The sequence below is a fragment of the Plecotus auritus genome (assembly GCF_963455305.1).
Source record: "Plecotus auritus genome assembly, chromosome: 12".
NCBI classification, from domain to species: domain Eukaryota; kingdom Metazoa; phylum Chordata; class Mammalia; order Chiroptera; family Vespertilionidae; genus Plecotus; species Plecotus auritus.
In genome coordinates this window covers 28,870,115-28,886,746 of record NC_137778.1, presented here as the reverse complement: position 1 = coordinate 28,886,746, position 16,632 = coordinate 28,870,115, and the positions used below count along the sequence as shown (strand labels likewise).

Below are 16,632 nucleotides of genomic sequence, written 5' to 3'. Positions count from 1 at the left end.
CCCGGACAAGATGACTCAGTTGGCTGGGCGTTGTCCTGTGCACCGAAGGTTGCAGGTTAGATTCCAGGTCAGGGCACATGCTGGGGTTTTAGCTCTGTCCCCAGTAGGCCAAGTGCAGAAGGCAGCTGGTCCATGTTTTGCGCTCACATTGATGTTTCCCTTTCCTCTTTCTCTCCCTTCCTTTCTCTCTAAAAAAATCTTAAAAAGAGAGGGAAAGAGAGCTCTAAAGGTGCTTGAAGATCCCTGGGCTTAGAGCAGGGGGTACTACGGTTTGAGTTCCCCTCCTTCTCTCCCTTTGCATCATCTCCAAACTCTTGCTCTTAAATCTCTACCCATTCTGTATTCTTTCCACCACTTTACTAGCCCCAGTCCCAAGTATGGTGGGTATGGCAGATCCATCCTCTTGTGAAGAGTAGATGAAAGTTGTGTGGAGAGATAGGCTGAGTTTTCTTTCTGTTGAAAGGGATCCTGGTTGTTTTTTTTTTTGTTTTTTTTTCCCACTAGAGATTTGAACTGTTTAGTTAGCAGGAGAGACAGGAGTCCTGGAGAATGTTGGTGTCCTGTCCACTCAATCACCACAGCCCCCGTTGCAGATCCCTGTGAAGGGCATTTTTGCAGACTTTTTTCTGGGGTAGATGCTGATGGGGAAATGGGACAAGTGGAGTTTATGCTAACCCGGCAACACCAGTCTGTTTCCTCTATCTCCTGCTGCAGCTGTCCAGGCCTGGGACACCAGAGGGAGGTGTGCACATGTGAGGCAGGGGTGGGGGTGGTGTGTGTACTTGTTATATTTAGCCACCTGACTCTCTTCTCTCCCACTGATCCTGGCTGGGCTTCCGGAAAAGGGGGGTGGGTTTGCACATCTGGATCCCAGGCTGATGGACAGCAGGGTGGAGACAAAGGGGGCTCAGAATGGGGTGACAATCCCCTTCTATGTGCCAGTGGGAGGAGCTAGGATTTGTTGCTCCCTTTTGTGTCTGCTGTACTCAGGGTGAGGTAGAGAAGCGTCGAATGAAGATTTGTGAGAGGAGGAAAGGCATTGTCCCAACTCCTCCCACTAAAGCCTAAAGAGATGGTGTTGTCTGGTTTAATGTTTAATTGGAACTCAGAGTTCAGGGTCAGGCTTTGGGCTGGGATGCAGAGCCACCTGTAAGGTCCTGTGGATCACACCCAGGCATTTGAGGCTCTCTTGTTGAGTTGGGTTATAGGCTTCAAGCAGAAACATTCCTCCTTCCCCTCCAACACACATACACACATTCTTTTCTTCTGGAGCCTAAGTCCAGGGAGAATGAGATTGAAAGCACCAGGGAAGGCCTGCCTGGGGTCCAGACTTGGAGCTGGGCCCCACCCTAGGCAGGACAGCTGGGTAGATGACTCATATGCTGCCCCCCCTCCCTCCCACCCTGGTGGCTTTACAAGAGACTGCAGGAGACCGGGTGGAAACAGCAGATGTCTTCAAGGGAGGGATGGGGGCCTGAATGTCTGCATCTCCATCCCAACCTCCTGCTCCCTACTCCCCACAACATCCTGGGATCCTTTCCTGCCTCCTTCCTTAGGACCTCTGGTGGTGGTCTGGAACCAGGGCTCCGGGCAGACAGTATGCACAAGGTTGTGGAGTTATGAGCTTGGGCGCAGGACAGTGCCGGGGTCTGTGCCTTCCCAAGCGGAACTGGAGGAGGAAGGCTGAGTCAGAAGTGGGGATATCCCAGGCCCACAAAGCAGAAGTGCTTCTTCCATCCGGACGAGGCGTGTGCACTCGACAACTTCCTGGATTGCCCACCTCAGTGGGGACAGGCAGGGAGGTGTAGGCTCATGGTCATCAGAGCTCTCATCAGGATAAGAATAGCAAAGGCCAGAGAGGTTCCATGTCACACAGCAAGGGAGTGACACATTAGGGCTTGAGCACAAGTCCAGTTCTGTCTTCTAGTTGAGTGATCATACCATTAAACCTTACTCCTCTAGCTTAGGGAACAGGTTGGAGGGTCAGGAGGGTGGAATGGGATGGAGTCTGGAGATTTTGCTCTGGGACCTCAATGCTCTGCTATTCTGCCAGGGCCTATTAGCACTTTATTGAGAGAATTACAGATATCCCTCTTTCCCCCACTATAGTCCCCTTCCGCCCGGTTCCTGCACTGCCCTAGGCCTTCACCATCCTATTGTCTATGTGTCCATAGGTAATGTAATTTGTATATAAGGTCTTTGGTTAATCTCTTCCCAGCACCCAACCCCCCTTCCCTCTGAGATTCGTCAGTCTGTTCCATATTTCCATGCCTCTGATTTGATTTTATTCATCAGTTTATTTTGTTCATTAAATTTCTTGTTCATTTATTTTTATTTTTAGATTCAATTGTTGATAGATATGTATTTATTGCCATTTTATTGTTCATATTTTTCTTTTTCTTCCTTGTTTCTTCTTTCTTCTTCCTCTTCTTAAAGAATACCCTTCAACATTTCATGTAGTACTGGGTTATTGGTGATGAGCTCCTTTAGCTTTTGCTTGTCTGTGAAACTCTTTATCTGACCTTCAATTCTAAATGATAGATAGCTTTGCTGGGTAGAGTAATCTTGGTTGTAGGTCCATGCTATTCATCACTTCGAATATTTCTTGCCATTCCTTTCTGGTCTGCAAAGTTTCAGTCTCAGTGTGCTTTCTTCTTTACTTCTCTAGTTGTAGGACTTGCGTTCAGCCAGATTTCAGGCGGTTCTGAATGATGGTTGTTCTGTATTTTAGTTGTAATTTTGATGTGGTTGTGGGAGGTGGCATTTACCTATGCCGTCATCTTGGTTCTCTTATGTCAGAGCTTGTTAACACTTAATAACAGCCTTTGCCCCTGCCTGAATGACCCAGGACCTACCTTGCCAGGCCATGGATCAGGAGGCTAATGATATTTCTGTTTTGGGACTTGTCATGGGAATTATCTACCTGGACCTGAGGAAGAATATGCCCTTTAAAATATATATATATATATATATTAGAGAGGAAGAGAGAGATAGAAACATCAGTGATGGGAGAGAATCATTGATCGGCTGCCTCCTCCTGCATGCCCCCCCTGGAGATCGAGCCCACAACCCAACCCAGGCATGTGCCTGACCGGGAATCAAACCGTGACCTCCCGGTTCATAGGATGATGCTCAACCACTGAGCCACGATGCCCGGGCAGGATGTGCCCTTTTTATGGAGGCCTTTGGGTATACCTGGGCCCCAGTCCTCACTTGAGAGAGCCTCCTGATATTATCTCTGCCCCTCTCCCCCCGCTCCACATTCTGATTCAAAGGAAAAGAAGAAGGTACAGCTAAACCCTGGGGTTGAGCAGAACTTAAGGATCCCAGGAGAAACAGGAGACAATAATTCCTACCAGGGCCCCGATTGCCTTCCCACAATCGATGCCTCTGGTTGGCACTTCCCCTGGCCTTCGGGAGTCTGAGACTTGCTCTTGTTTGGGATGTGCCCATTGCCCCCATTCCCAGTCCCACCCCCAGTGTTTCAGTAGCTCAGTGTCAGGGCTGAAGCCAGAGACAGCTGGGGGGACAACTGGTAGGAGAGGCCTTCACCTACCAGCTGTGCCCTCTGCTCTCCTCCCCCTCACCCCCCCTCTCAGCCCCTTACCACCTCTAGCAGCTGTAGCGGCCAAGATCGGGTCTGGCTCAGAGGCCCACACACGAGAACAGTTTATCCAGTTCCTACCGCCTAGCCCCCTTTGTACTGAAGGTGACACAGGCCGAGCTCGAATATCCTTGGAGCTGTCTCTGGGGAGGCTGCAGTCTCAGCCCTTAACAAGGGGCACGGGGTCCACCAACAAAATTGTGTGAGGGAGTTAAAGCAGCCCTGGCCCTTGGTGTTCTTAGTTCTAGGTTTAGCCCTGTCACGAAATTGCGGTGTGCCCTTGAGCAAATCACCTCCCTTCTCTGGATTTCCTTAGCTATAAAAGAAAGGGGTGAGGGCAGGTCTCTAGAGATCCCTCAGGTTTCAAAGTAGTACAATGACCCACAAAGTGAGAAAACAGCTTTCTAAATACCAAGCTGTAAATATTAAAGTCAAATATAATTTATAGCCAGTGCTATTCTCAATAGAAATATTTCCTACAATCTGTGGAATTAAAAATACCTGCCTCTTTCTTCCCAAAGAAAATGTGTGAATGATGACATTACACTGTTGGCTTATGCTTTGTCTTTATTGCTAGTGGGAAAGGATACTTCGTTTTCAGTGTCTCTCCCTTCGGGACAGTGGAAAGGGCTGTATCATGTAGAAGGAGAGGGAGAGTCCCATTGACATGTGTTGGGGGTAGGAGGGAGGGAGGGAGGCCCAGGGAAAGAAGGCAGGGCTGTTACCTTAAAGCTGGCCAGGATTAGACATTGTGTGTCTGGAGCCAGAGGGAGGTGCAGGGTGACCTTGAGAAGCCCACCTTCTACCCTTCCTGAACCCCTTTTTGGCTCCCCCAACCTGAGGCTGGGCTGTGAGGCCTTGGCCCTAAACCATCCTTCAAGAGGGGAGGTATAGTTTGGGAAGGAGACAGGGCTGGAGGGGGTGCTCCCCGACCCTTAGTGGGAGAGGAAGCCTGAGTCCCGCCTGTGAAGCCAGGAATAATTCTGGCTGGGATCCCAGGCCCAGCAGAGGAGCTGAGTCACAGTAGAGGGCAGAGTAGAGAGTGGGGAGGAGACCCTGAGCTTCTCCGGCCAAAGAAAAGGCCGAGGGGTAGCCTTTTTTGAGAACGACCATGAGTGTTTTTGCTGAGTGGCAGCAAGAGGGATGAGTCTGAATCTGATGGGAGACACATGGAAGGGAACAGGACCGATGAGTTCTTTTCAAGCTGGCTCAGGGGAGCTAGAGACCCTTCATTTTGAAGGGCCCAGTTCTGGGCAGTTGAGAGGAGGCAGTTTGGGATTGCCAAGTCCCCCTTCCTCCCAAGGCACTCACGCTGCCTCCCTCTGCTGGGTTGGGAGAGAGCTGCATCTCCCCAGGCCAGAGCTGGAATGCAGTGTGACCAGAACTCCTAGGTCTACCCCACCTTCTTCTTCTTCTTTTTTTGGTTAGGTCATCTGGGAAATCAGATGGCGCCAACCCCCACCTCCTTTCTTGATCTTGGGGTGCTGCTCCCACCCCTCCCACTGTTCTCAGGGCTAATTACCACGAGCCACCAGATGGGGTTTGTTTATTTTAAATCCTTACCTGAAGGTACGTTTTTATTGATTTTGAAAGAGAGAGAGGGAGAGAGAGAGAAACATCAATGTGAGAAACATATTGATCTGTTGCCTCCCATATGTGCCCCAACCAGAGATCCAACCGCAACCTTGGTATGTGCCCTGACTGGAATCGAACCAGCGACCTTTCGGTATACTGGACAACTCTCCAACCAACTGAGCCACACTGGCCCAGGTGGATGGAAGGTCAATATGTCCTAAGAAGGGACTGCTCAGGCACCTTCTCTTGGGGATCTCCTAACTGTCCCTACCTTTGGCCAGGGGCCTCCCTCTCTCCCTCTCCCCAAGATGTTCTGTCTCTTCCTGGGCCATCCCTCCTTCCTCCATGCCCCCACTTCTCGTCTGTTCCCAGACCTCCCCCCAGCATTTTTGTGACAACACAGGAATGATTTCTGTAGAGAAAGGCCGGGAAGAAGGAAAGTGGAGTTTGGCAGGGGACCTGGCAGAAGTGGTGGGTCAGGAAGCCAGCCTCCTGTTGCCCAGGACCCCGTGCCCAGGCCCGTGGCTGCAGGCTTCTCTTGCTCTGTACAGTGCCACGTTGATATCCTCAGCAGCTGTGACTCAGGCTGGGCCCCCTGCCAGGCCCAGTGTCTGAACATGTCAGCAGGCCTCCTACCCCGCTTCTCAGCACTGGTTCCCTCATCGCAGCCCTCCCTCTGGAATTAAGAGCCAGCTTTGTTTGGGGGCAGGACAGCTGAGAGCCTGGCGGCTCTGGAAGGAGATCTGATGGGCCTCAGACACCGAGCATGTGTGGCGGGTGTGACACCCAAGAGAGAGGCATGTGGAAGCAGACCTATGCCTGCTGTGGGTGCATGTGCCCGTGTGGGGAGTCAGGAGCGAGGGGGCCATCCTGGGGGGCCTAACATATACTTCTCTGGGTGTAAAAGACATTTGGAACTCACAGGGTGGGGTTCTATGTCCCTGGAACACCTTCCCCTCAGTTCCTCTATTTAAGGCCTCCTCCCCAGAGTGGGGAAGCCAGATGTCCCAGCCTCCCCACACCCTGCGGTTCCCTGAAAGTGAGGCCAGACCCACAGGCCGGCCACGAAACCAAGCAGTGGTTCCTTCTGGAGGGAGGATGCCACCCTCGTGGCTTTGCACACAGTGTGCGGCGTGACGTTGGAGGGCTGCCTCACTAGGCCTCTGTCTCCCGCTCCTCCCGGGTGTCTCTGTGCCTCTCTGCGCCCCCTGCATGCATGATGCCATTGTCTGTGTTCCGTCTGTCTGCTGTGAGTGTCCTCAGGTGACCGGGTGGACAGGTTTTTGGTGTCTGAGCCTCCCCGCTTCTAGGCCTTAGTTCCCCATCTGTAAAAGTGCAGGAGTTGGCCCGGGACGAGGTCCCTCTAGAAGCCTTGAGCATATGTATGAACCCCCCTAGTGTCAGGGCATCAGGGGACATATGGAAAAAGCCCCAGAGATGCAGTGTAAATGGAAAGAAAATAAATCAACAGGTAAAACAACAGATGAACACGTTTGGGAAGAGGATGGGGGCGTGAGGGGGCTGGCAGGGCTAAGGCAGGCTCCAGGTTGGGGCTGGATTTGGGTAGATAGATGGAGGGAGGGAAGGGGGTATGTTCAGTGGGAGGGGTTGCTGGGACAAAGGGAGGAGGAGGAGGAACGGTCAGGCAGGCAAACTGGGCAGGAAGACAGCCTGGCCACAGGTTAGACACCTGGGAGGGCAGGAGACAGCTGTTCCTGAGCCAGGAGGGCCAGCACGCCCTGCCCAGCCACAGGGGGCGCCCTTTCCTGTGACACAGGAAATGCCCTGGGGCTTCGAGACCTTTGCTCCCCTCCCCTCCTCTCCTCTCCTCACTTCTCCAGGGTCTCCCTTCAATCATGGGGAACTCCATTGGCTGGTGAGGCTGAGGGGCTGAGGTGGGGCCTGCAGGGGCCTAGGGTGGGTGCTCCCACTTCTTATTTTAGTCCCAGCCCTTGTCTCTGTTCCCCTCAGCCCAGGGGAGGAATGGGGGCCCTCCCTCGGGGCCTAGCAAGTTGCTCCCAGCAACCAGGCCCAAACAGGCCTGCGGCAGGCCCCGGCTTCCATATCTGGCATCCGAGCTCTGCTGAAGAGGGTGACTCAGCGGGTGGGTCACACTGGGCCCCGTGCCCACCCAGCCCCTTAGCTATGCTGGGCTCCTTTCTTCCCCCAAAGCAGCCCCAGAGTCCCGACCCGCAGAGGCCTGGCCAGCCTCAGCCTCGTGGGCCCCAAGCCCTGGGCTGGGCCAGCCCGCGCTCGGCTATCCTTTCTACCTCATGCTCTTCCTCCCCGCTCCCTGCCCTTCTCTACCCCACTCTCCTCCCTCCTGCCGAGCTCAGATTTGCCAGCTGTGGGAAGAGTCAGCAACAGGCTGCCCAACCCTTCTTGCCTCACGAGGCCCCTGGGATGGAGCCACTCCTGTGCTTGAGGAACCTGGCGGATGTGAGGGAGAGAGTCGCCCCTGCACTGGCATGGCATGGGGCCTGGGGCAGGACACGGGCAGAGCCAGGGTCTCCCCTGTGAGCACTAGAGGATTTCCCGACCCCTGCCTGGGTATTGTCTGCCTGAGGATGAGTCAGTGCAGAGCCCCTGGTTCCCACCCTTCCCAGCTCCCCTCGCCTGCCCCACCCTGTCCCCCTGCCAACCAGCGTGGGACAGCACGTGCCCAGTTCTCCCACTGCCAGCCCCCCAGCGGACTCCAGCACAGGCGGCACCGCTGCTCGGGGGGCCGAGTCCCTGGCCAGTGTCTGTTTGGGGTCTGGGCCGGATCTGAAGACCCCAGCTAGCTCGGAAATGGCTTTGGGGGCTGGTGGGCGGGCGGGCCGGGGGAGGAGGGAGTGCGTGTGGCTCCTAACCACAGAGCTCCCGGGTCTGAGTCATGAGCCATGAGTGATAGTGGCTTCTTCCCCGCCGATGGGAGCTCCCAAGCCCAGCTGAGAAAACCGCAGAGGCCCTTCCTCGTTTCCCTCTCTGCTCCTGGTTCGCCTCGTCTGCAGGTGTGGCTTGGTCCTTTCATGGCACCTGATTCGGGCGATCGTCTAATTCTCCAGGACGGCAAGGGAACGAGCCCCTCAGTTTCCTGGGGGCCATTATTTTGTGGCAGGCGCTGAAGCAGCACAGCCACCAACTGTGAACTGACTTGCTTCAGGACCCGGGGCTCAGCTCTCTGTGCCTGTTTCCTCCATCACATAGTAATAGCACCTACTGTGTCCTGCCCCGGGGCCCATGCCATGCCATGTGAAGACTGGGTTAACCGTGAACTATTTAGAGCAGCACCGGGTACATAACCAGCTCGATATGTGTTTGCTGTTACGATATTATTGTGACTATAACCACCCTGCCTTTGGGAGCAGTAGGAAGAGGTTAGACTGAAAGGAAAATTCTTGCCGTTGTTCACCTGTAAGCTGCCAGGGGCTCTGCACCTCTGCTTTCCTGGGTCAGGTCTGCCCCGGGAAGGGCGTTTCCAAGGGGAACTGGAGCTGCTCTTCTGGAGTCTGGGGTCAGGGAGCAGGACTAGGAGGAGATGCCCTGGAGGTGTCTTCTGCAGGCCTCGCTCTTTCCTGCTTCCCCAGCTCAGGCTAGCTGGCTGGGTGGAGCCCTCCCCGACGCGCTAGCTCCGTTCTCGCTAGGCCCAGGGCTTAGAAAGCAGTGAGGGGGAGCCCTCCTGTGGCCCCGTTCCTGCTGCAGCTTGCAGTGCTTGACACTGGGCCTTGACCTTCCTCCTCTGTGCCCCAGTTTCCTTTTCTGTAAAAGGAGGGCGTTGAGCTGAACCCACTCTAAACTCCTTCTAGTGCTCTGCACCCTGAGAGCTCCCAGTACGGCCAGCGGCAGCTGTTGGCCCGCAGGGTAGAGAGGCCACTTCTGGGAAGCCCTGGCCAGCCTTGGAGTCAGGTCAAGGCCCTCGGAATCTGTCTGCCGCGTCTTCACTTTACCAGCGGTTTTTCTTCTTTCTCCCTCCTCCCCCTACAGCTGCCTCGGCTTCGGAAAAGTTCTGAAGTCATGGAAAGTTGGGGCTGTGCTCCCAGCCAGGGGCTGGGCCGGATGGCGGCCAAAACCTGAGCTGGGTTTTGACTTTATTTTTAGCTTTTCAGGCTGAGACGGAGGAGGGGAGACCTCCTCCAGTTCTGGAAGGGCCTCCTTTCACAGGAGACAGACACTGGGGCCTTAAACAGCTTGTTGTGAGGTGTGGCCAGAGGCCTCGACAGGAGCAAGCATGCAGGCCGGGGGTGCTCCCCCCAGGGGTTCACATCCTTCCCGGGCCTGTCTGGACGTCCCCCTGCCCCTCCCAGTGGAGCCCAGTGGAAGGGGAAGTGACTCCTGTTTGGATCTGCGAAGGTGGCAGAATGCTGCCTCGGTCTTGGCCTCTCCCTCCAGCGGGGCCTCAAGTCTGGCCTCTCCCTCCTGCTTCCCAGTGAATCGTTGTGGAGCTTAGCGCTTTTGTGGCAGGAGAAAAATGTTGGCAGGGCCACTTTTCCCCTTTCCAGGATAGAATATTTTCCCCCTGCCTACGTTTGGTTTTCTTTTTTCCATCTGCTGTGGTGGGTGTGTGCTGAAGGCCTGATGTGTTGCAGATGGCATCTGGGACCCGGCCCTTTGGCTCTCCCCCACCCCCTGGGTCTGAATCCTTTCTTTCACCAGACATTGGTGAAAGGACAGAACATCTGGAGAGTTCTTGGATTCCCCAGGGGTTTTTAAGAAAATAGGACCCCTCTATTTTTCCAGTTCACTATCCAGCAAAAATAATCAGGGGCTCGGAAAGGGGAGCGGGGGACAGAGGCAACCTGTTTGCTCGGTTCTAGCTGAAGCTTTATCTGCCTTGAGGAGTGGGGAGGTCATATCTGGAGCCAGATGCTGAGGCTCATGGTCGAAACACAGGGCATTCTCTCAGGCTCTGAGGAGGCCCAGAAGGAGGGAGGCTGGAAGCCCCGTGCTCTGCCCAGATCACGGGACCCAGACTGAGTCTGAGAAAGGGAAGGGTTCATACCTCGCCTGGTTGTCCTCATCCCAGGCCTCCCTGAGTTCTAACCAGGCGTACTCCACAGTCCCCAGAGTTTAACAGGGACTAACACCTTTAGGGCTCAAACGGAGAACCATTAGGGATGCACAGAGCTCAGGGCTGGGAGTCTGGGTCCCTGCTGGGGGAAGGCTTGGCTGGGTGAAAGGTGGGTGGAGTCCAGGAGGAGAAGGTTAAGGCCCCAGTGTGGGAAGGGGTGAGAGACAAAGGTGGCCCTGTTTCTTCGGGAAGGAGGGGAGAAAGGGAAAAGCATATGCATTCATCTCACGGGATCAAGCTTTGCCCTTGGCCCCAGGCACGTTCCTGAACACTGAGTCATGGGAAGGGTGGAGAAGCAGGAGAGGGGTTTAGGGGACTTTGGAGGAAATGGGAGTCCAGCCTCACAGGCAGGCCGATGCCAACAAACCAAATCCCAGGATGCCCTCTGCTGGCAATTGGTGGGATAGCAGAGCCAGGCCCCACAGCTGACCTCTGGAGAAGTGACCTCTCTCTCTCTAGGGAACCTGGCTCTCTCTAGGGACACAGACTCCTCCTCTTAAACTCATTCTTCCTTGCTTCTTTAGCAATACCAAAAAGGAGGGAGACCTGATGGCCGCCCAGGCCCGCCTCAAGGACCTGGAGGCTCTGCTCAACTCCAAGGAGGCTGCGCTGAGCACTGCTCTCAGCGAGAAGCGCACGCTGGAGAGCGAGCTGCACGACCTGCGGGGGCAAGTGGCCAAGGTGAGACCACTCTCCGGGCCTGCCCATGACCCCCGGACCCCTGCTCTTCCCCCACCCCAAACAAATGCACACTCATTCTTCTATCCCAGTTGCTCTCTGGAGGTGCCTGATCTGACCTGTCCCAGCCTCAGAGCCACGCACCTGTCCTAGCACCATTTCACCCCATCCAGACCATATTTCCTCTCTCTTTGCTGCCCATGGTACCTAGCAGAGTGAATTTAAAATATTCCATAAGCATTCCCATTTAACATCGCAATGAACTATGCTTGGCCTTGGATTTCCTCCTGCTCCTGGTTTGGCCTTCTTATAAAGAGCTGCAACCTCTCTTGGAGACAGGAGAGGCGTGTAGACCATCCACAGAACACATAGTCAGGAGCTGATGGTTAATCACACATAGGGCACATGTTCTTAATGATTGGCATGTATATATGGTGGTCTTTACTTTCTTTTTATTAGATTTTTTTGTGTGTGTACCACAGAATTTTAATCATTAGTTTATTTATTTTTAAATATATTTTTATTGATTTCAGAAAGGGAGAGGGAAAGAGATAGAAACATCAATGATGAGAGAGAATCATTGATCAGCTGCCTCCTGCCCGCCCCCTACTGGTATTGAGCCCAAAACCCAGGCATGTGCCCTTGATCAGAATCGAACTCGGGACCCTTCAGTCCTTAGGCCAACGCTCTATCCACTGAGCCAAACCAGCTAGGGCTACTTTCTTTTCTTTTCTTTTTTAATTTTTATTTGTGGATTTGAGGGAGAGAGAGAAACATTGATGTGTTGTTCCACTTACTTATGCATTCATTGGTCGTTTCTTGTATGTGTCTTGACTAGGAATTGAACCTCAGTGTATCTGAATGAAGCTCTGACTGACTGAGTTACTCCACCAGGGCTGGTCTTTACTTTCAAAACACTGCTGTCTAGTTCAGCCTCTAATCTCTCACGTTACAATCTAGGAAACTATTTAAAAAGCTGGCTTCTTGTCAACTTCACAGCCTCATCTGCTCAGAACAGGGCCCGCACTAGTCAGTTGCCAAGATTCTGTCCTGGACTCTCTCCCCTCCCAGGCCCTACCACCACAGTACACCACAGGGAGACTGGGAGGTGCAGATTGATTACAAAACCAAGAAGGGGCCATTCTCCTCCTCTTCCAGCTCTACCCTACCCCCTAGCCCTTCCCAGCTGCCCTGCCAGCCTGCGCTTCCTGAGATGAAAATCTAACAAAGATGCTTCCCTGCTCAAACTGCCAGCCCAGCCACCTCTCCCATCATTCCACCCTGACCTCCTCCCTGACCCCCGCCCTTCAAGCGCCAGTAGTACTGACCCTCCTGAAGACCCTGAAATACACATGTGCCTTCCTACCTCCCTGCCTTTGCACATGCTCTTCTCTGCCCCCCAGTCCACAGTGTCCCTCCCCAGGCCCCACTCACCTGTCCTCACACCCTCCTCTGCCACCTCAGGCACACTTTGGTTCCTCCTCTCCTGCTCCCTCTGGATTTGGGACATACTTCTTTTATAGCTATGCTGTGTTCTGCCAGCGGGGGCAGTTGCTATCTCTTATTTCTTATCAAGTTCCTACCCAGAGTAGTTGCTCTGAGTGAGGAGATATCATCACCTCTGTGGGCCTTCACGGCTCTCACTCCCTGGGCCTGTTTCACACACACAGAGGGATGCCCTGGGAACAGCCCACTCCCCAGCCTCCTTCCAGCTTCCTGACATCTGCCCCCTTCCTCCAGCTCGAGGCAGCCCTGGGTGAGGCCAAGAAGCAACTTCAGGATGAGATGCTGCGGCGGGTTGATGCTGAGAATAGGCTGCAGACCCTGAAGGAGGAGCTGGACTTCCAGAAGAACATCTACAGCGAGGTGGGCACTGTGCCCTTGGGCCGGGACCAGGGCTGGGCGTGACAGACACCAGAGCTGGGACTGGAGGATCAGCTGTGTGTGGAGCTCACCTGCCTGCCTCCCTTGCACGTGGGGGTGGGGTGGGGGGTGGCCATCACCCAGCTCCAGGTTAAAGTGGGGCTGACAATGACTCACCCAGTTAGGATTGGGGAGGGAGCTTGGTCACCTGGGTCTTAGCCTCTAAGGACCTAGTTCTCATTTTGATTTCGATGTCTAACCCTCCAGGAGCTGCGTGAGACCAAACGCCGCCATGAGACCCGGCTGGTGGAGATTGATAACGGGAAGCAGCGGGAGTTTGAGAGCCGGCTGTCAGATGCCCTGCAGGATCTGCGGGCCCAGCATGAGGACCAGGTGGAACAGTACAAGAAGGAGCTGGAGAAGACCTATTCTGCGAAGGTGCTGCCTCTGCCCACAGCCCTACCCTGCCCACCCTGGGATGTCCCGCAGGGGATCAGGTGGATGCGGGGGGTGGGGGGGGGCTCAGGGTGCCCAGGACCTGTGGCTGCAGTCGTGGTGCCCCTCCCCGGTCCTCCCTCCCTCCCATTTCCTGTCGCCCTAACCCTGGTCTTCCCTTCCAGCTGGATAACGCCAGGCAGTCAGCAGAGAGGAATAGCAACCTGATGGGGGCTGCCCACGAGGAGCTGCAGCAGTCCCGCATTCGCATCGACAGCCTCTCAGCCCAGCTCAGCCAGCTGCAGAAGCAGGTGAGGCCGCTCCCCCAGTGGCCAATAGTCCGGGCAGGACGGAGGGTGGGAGTCCAGGGGAACTTCCTGAGGAGAGGGAGAGGTAAGGGACAGAACATGCTCCCAGGACCACAGACTGAGAAAGGACACAGGGTTTGAGTTAGATGACCTGTTTGCTGTTCCTGGACTACCTCTTATCTCACCTGTATGACCTTCACTTCTCAGAGCCTTGTTCCCATTTGAAAATGGGGACCGCGTGAGATATCACTCTGGCTGGTGCTCTCAGTGGTTAGAGCGTCGGCCCGTGCACCGAAGGGTCTCGGGTTTGATTCCTGGTAAAGGGCTCATACCTGGGTTGCAATCCCCAGCCCAGTAGGGGTGTGTGCGGGAGGCAACAAATCGATGTGTCTCTCTCACATCAGTGTTTCTCTCTCTTTCCCCCCCCCCTCTCTCTTTTCCCCTCTCCCTCTCTCCCCCTTCCCTTCCAGTCTCTCTAAAAATCAATGGGAAAAATATCCTCAGGTGAGGATTAACGAACAAAGGCATCAGTATTACTCTAGTTGTCTGTGCCATTTGTGACAGGAAGAAATAGGTTCTACCTTCAGAATGAGGGATTTCAGTCAGATACTGGGAAGGGCTTCCAGGCCGTCAGCCCAGGCCATGTTAGAGCCCATGATAGTCTCTTATAGGAGCCTGGAGTTCCCCGGGAGTGTGGCTGGGTGTCCCCCACCCCTTACCTGTGCACACTCGGGGTCCTTGGGAGCTCACCAGCTCCTGCCTTCCTCACCCAGCTGGCAGCCAAGGAAGCGAAGCTCCGGGACCTGGAGGACTCACTGTCCCGCGAACGGGACACCAGCCGCCGGCTGCTAGCGGAGAAGGAGCGGGAGATGGCGGAAATGCGGGCGAGGATGCAGCAGCAACTGGACGAGTACCAGGAGCTGCTGGACATCAAGCTGGCACTGGACATGGAGATCCATGCCTACCGCAAGCTCCTGGAGGGCGAGGAGGAGAGGTGGGTTGGGCAGGAGTCCGGAGGTGCTCGCAGCCACTCTGGCCTGTGACTGGCCTTGACTAGGCCCCCAACTTTGTCTCCCCCTCCCCAGGCTACGCCTGTCCCCCAGCCCCACCTCGCAGCGCAGCCGTGGCCGTGCCTCCTCTCACTCGTCCCAGACACAGGGTGGGGGCAGCATCACCAAGAAGCGCAAGCTGGAGTCGGCTGAGAGCCGCAGCAGCTTCTCGCAGCACGCTCGCACCAGCGGGCGCGTGGCCGTGGAGGAGGTGGACGAGGAAGGCAAGTTCGTGCGGCTGCGCAACAAGTCTAACGAGGTAGGCGCCCAGGCTGGGTGGGAGGGAACCCAGAAAGGTGAAGGGATGAAGGATGGAGGGAGGCAGACCCAGTGAGTGTGTGTGTATCTCCCCCACGCGCTAGTTCTAGACCTATGAGCATCAGTCTCCGCATCTGTAAAATGGGGATGAACAATAGTCCCTAACTCTGAGTTGTGGAGAAGGTGAAAGTATCGAGTGTGGCAAAGTGCCCACAGGTCGCAGCTGTTACCCTTGAGGGCAGTGTGGGAGGTGGAGGGAGAGGCCTCCAAGTGTGCCTGTCTGGGCCCTTGAGCTATAGAAATCCAGGAGCCTGGACGCGCACCCTCCACCTTCCTCTCCCCTCCCCGGCAGGACCAGTCCATGGGCAACTGGCAGATCAAGCGCCAGAATGGAGATGATCCCTTGCTGACCTACCGCTTCCCACCAAAGTTCACCCTGAAGGCTGGGCAGGTGGTGACGGTGAGTGGCAGGGTGTCTGGACTCGGGGATGGGGACTGGTTGGCCTCAGGATGAGTGCACTGGAGTGAGTGCCCTTCTCTGACCCTCCCTCCAGATCTGGGCTGCAGGAGCAGGGGCCACCCATAGCCCCCCGACCGACTTGGTGTGGAAGGCGCAGAACACCTGGGGTTGTGGAAACAGCCTGCGCACGGCACTCATCAACTCCACCGGGGAGGTGAGTGTGCTGAGGCTGCCCTCCCCTGGTGGCCACACTCCAGGGGACGCCCCGGGGACAGTTGAGAGCCCTTTGCCCCCAAGCCAAGGAAGCCAATTCAGGGCCACCTTCTTCTGTCTCTATGGTGCAGCCCCAGGCCCTAAACTCTCCACCAGTGGGCAAACCAAAAGATGCCCCTCCATCAGCCTGCATGGTGGACGTTAGACGGGGAGGACTGTTAAAGGCAGAACCACATTCCTACCCAGACAGTTGGACAGTCTGGGGTAGAAACCAGTTCCTTAGCTCCAACTCCACCCCCCCCCCCCCCCCGCCACCGCCTCCAGGGGGTGGTGGGGAGAGACAAGTAAGCAGCAGGCTGGACAAAGGGCAGAGCACAAGAAAGCTTCTTGGGTGGTCCCTGTGGGTGGGTGGATGCACCGCACCCCTCCCTGGTCCCACCCCTAACTCTCGGGCCGGCTCCATGTACCTGACAGGAGGTCGCCATGCGCAAGCTGGTGCGCTCCGTGACTGTGGTTGAGGACGATGACGATGAGGACGGAGATGACATGCTCCATCACCACCACGTGAGTGGCAGCCGCCGCTGAGGCCACGCCCACACTGGGGCAGCCTGCCAGGCCCGGGGCAGCCTCTCCCTGGCCTCCCCACGCCAAAAATCTCTTCATTAAAGAATGTTTTGGAACTTCACTTGCTGCCCTGGCTTTTCTTCTCTCTCCTCCCTATACCTTGAACAGGGGACCCAGGTGTCTGGGTGCCCTACTCTGGTAAAGAAGGGAGTGGGAACTCTGATGCCATGGAGTATTCCCATGGGAGCAGTGGACAAGGGTCTGGATTTGTCTCTTAGGGAGGGGATGGGAGGACAGACGTGGGGCTCCCAGCCCTGCCTCTCTCCCCTCATTTCTGTTGCATGCATGTCCTTTCTTCCCCATTTTCCTCTCCAGTTGATTTTGCATGCTTGCTGCCCTCCAAGCTTGTCCACTCTCTCCTTTCCCTCTGAAGCTTAGAGTAGCTGGGACAGGCAAAGCCACACTCCAGTTCCTTGTCCTCGAGTCTTCCTGACCCTTCTCCCTTTTCATACCTCCCCTCCCCCTCCTCCCAGCCCAGCCTCTCAGGCCCTATTGCCTGCCCTCTGGCCCCTTGA

At 55.5% G+C, this 16,632-nt stretch overlaps 1 protein-coding gene across 3 annotated transcripts in view; it reads left to right on the top strand.

Annotated features, from left to right (window-relative positions):
- The window catches only part of LMNA (lamin A/C), a 46,428-nt gene that overhangs the window by 28,259 nt on the left and 1,537 nt on the right, over positions 1-16,632 (top strand). For 2 of the 3 annotated variants that reach the window (XM_080647668.1, XM_080647667.1), the window contains 9 exons: positions 10,754-10,910; positions 12,648-12,773; positions 13,038-13,208; positions 13,391-13,516; positions 14,287-14,507; positions 14,599-14,821; positions 15,173-15,280; positions 15,375-15,494; positions 15,968-16,057. In XM_080647668.1, the coding sequence (XP_080503794.1) occupies positions 10,754-10,910; positions 12,648-12,773; positions 13,038-13,208; positions 13,391-13,516; positions 14,287-14,507; positions 14,599-14,821; positions 15,173-15,280; positions 15,375-15,494; positions 15,968-16,057 (1,342 nt within the window). Of the gene's footprint in view, positions 1-10,753; positions 10,911-12,647; positions 12,774-13,037; positions 13,209-13,390; positions 13,517-14,286; positions 14,508-14,598; positions 14,822-15,172; positions 15,281-15,374; positions 15,495-15,967; positions 16,179-16,632 lie in introns of those variants that run through there. The other variant, XM_080647669.1, reaches the window with a different exon arrangement.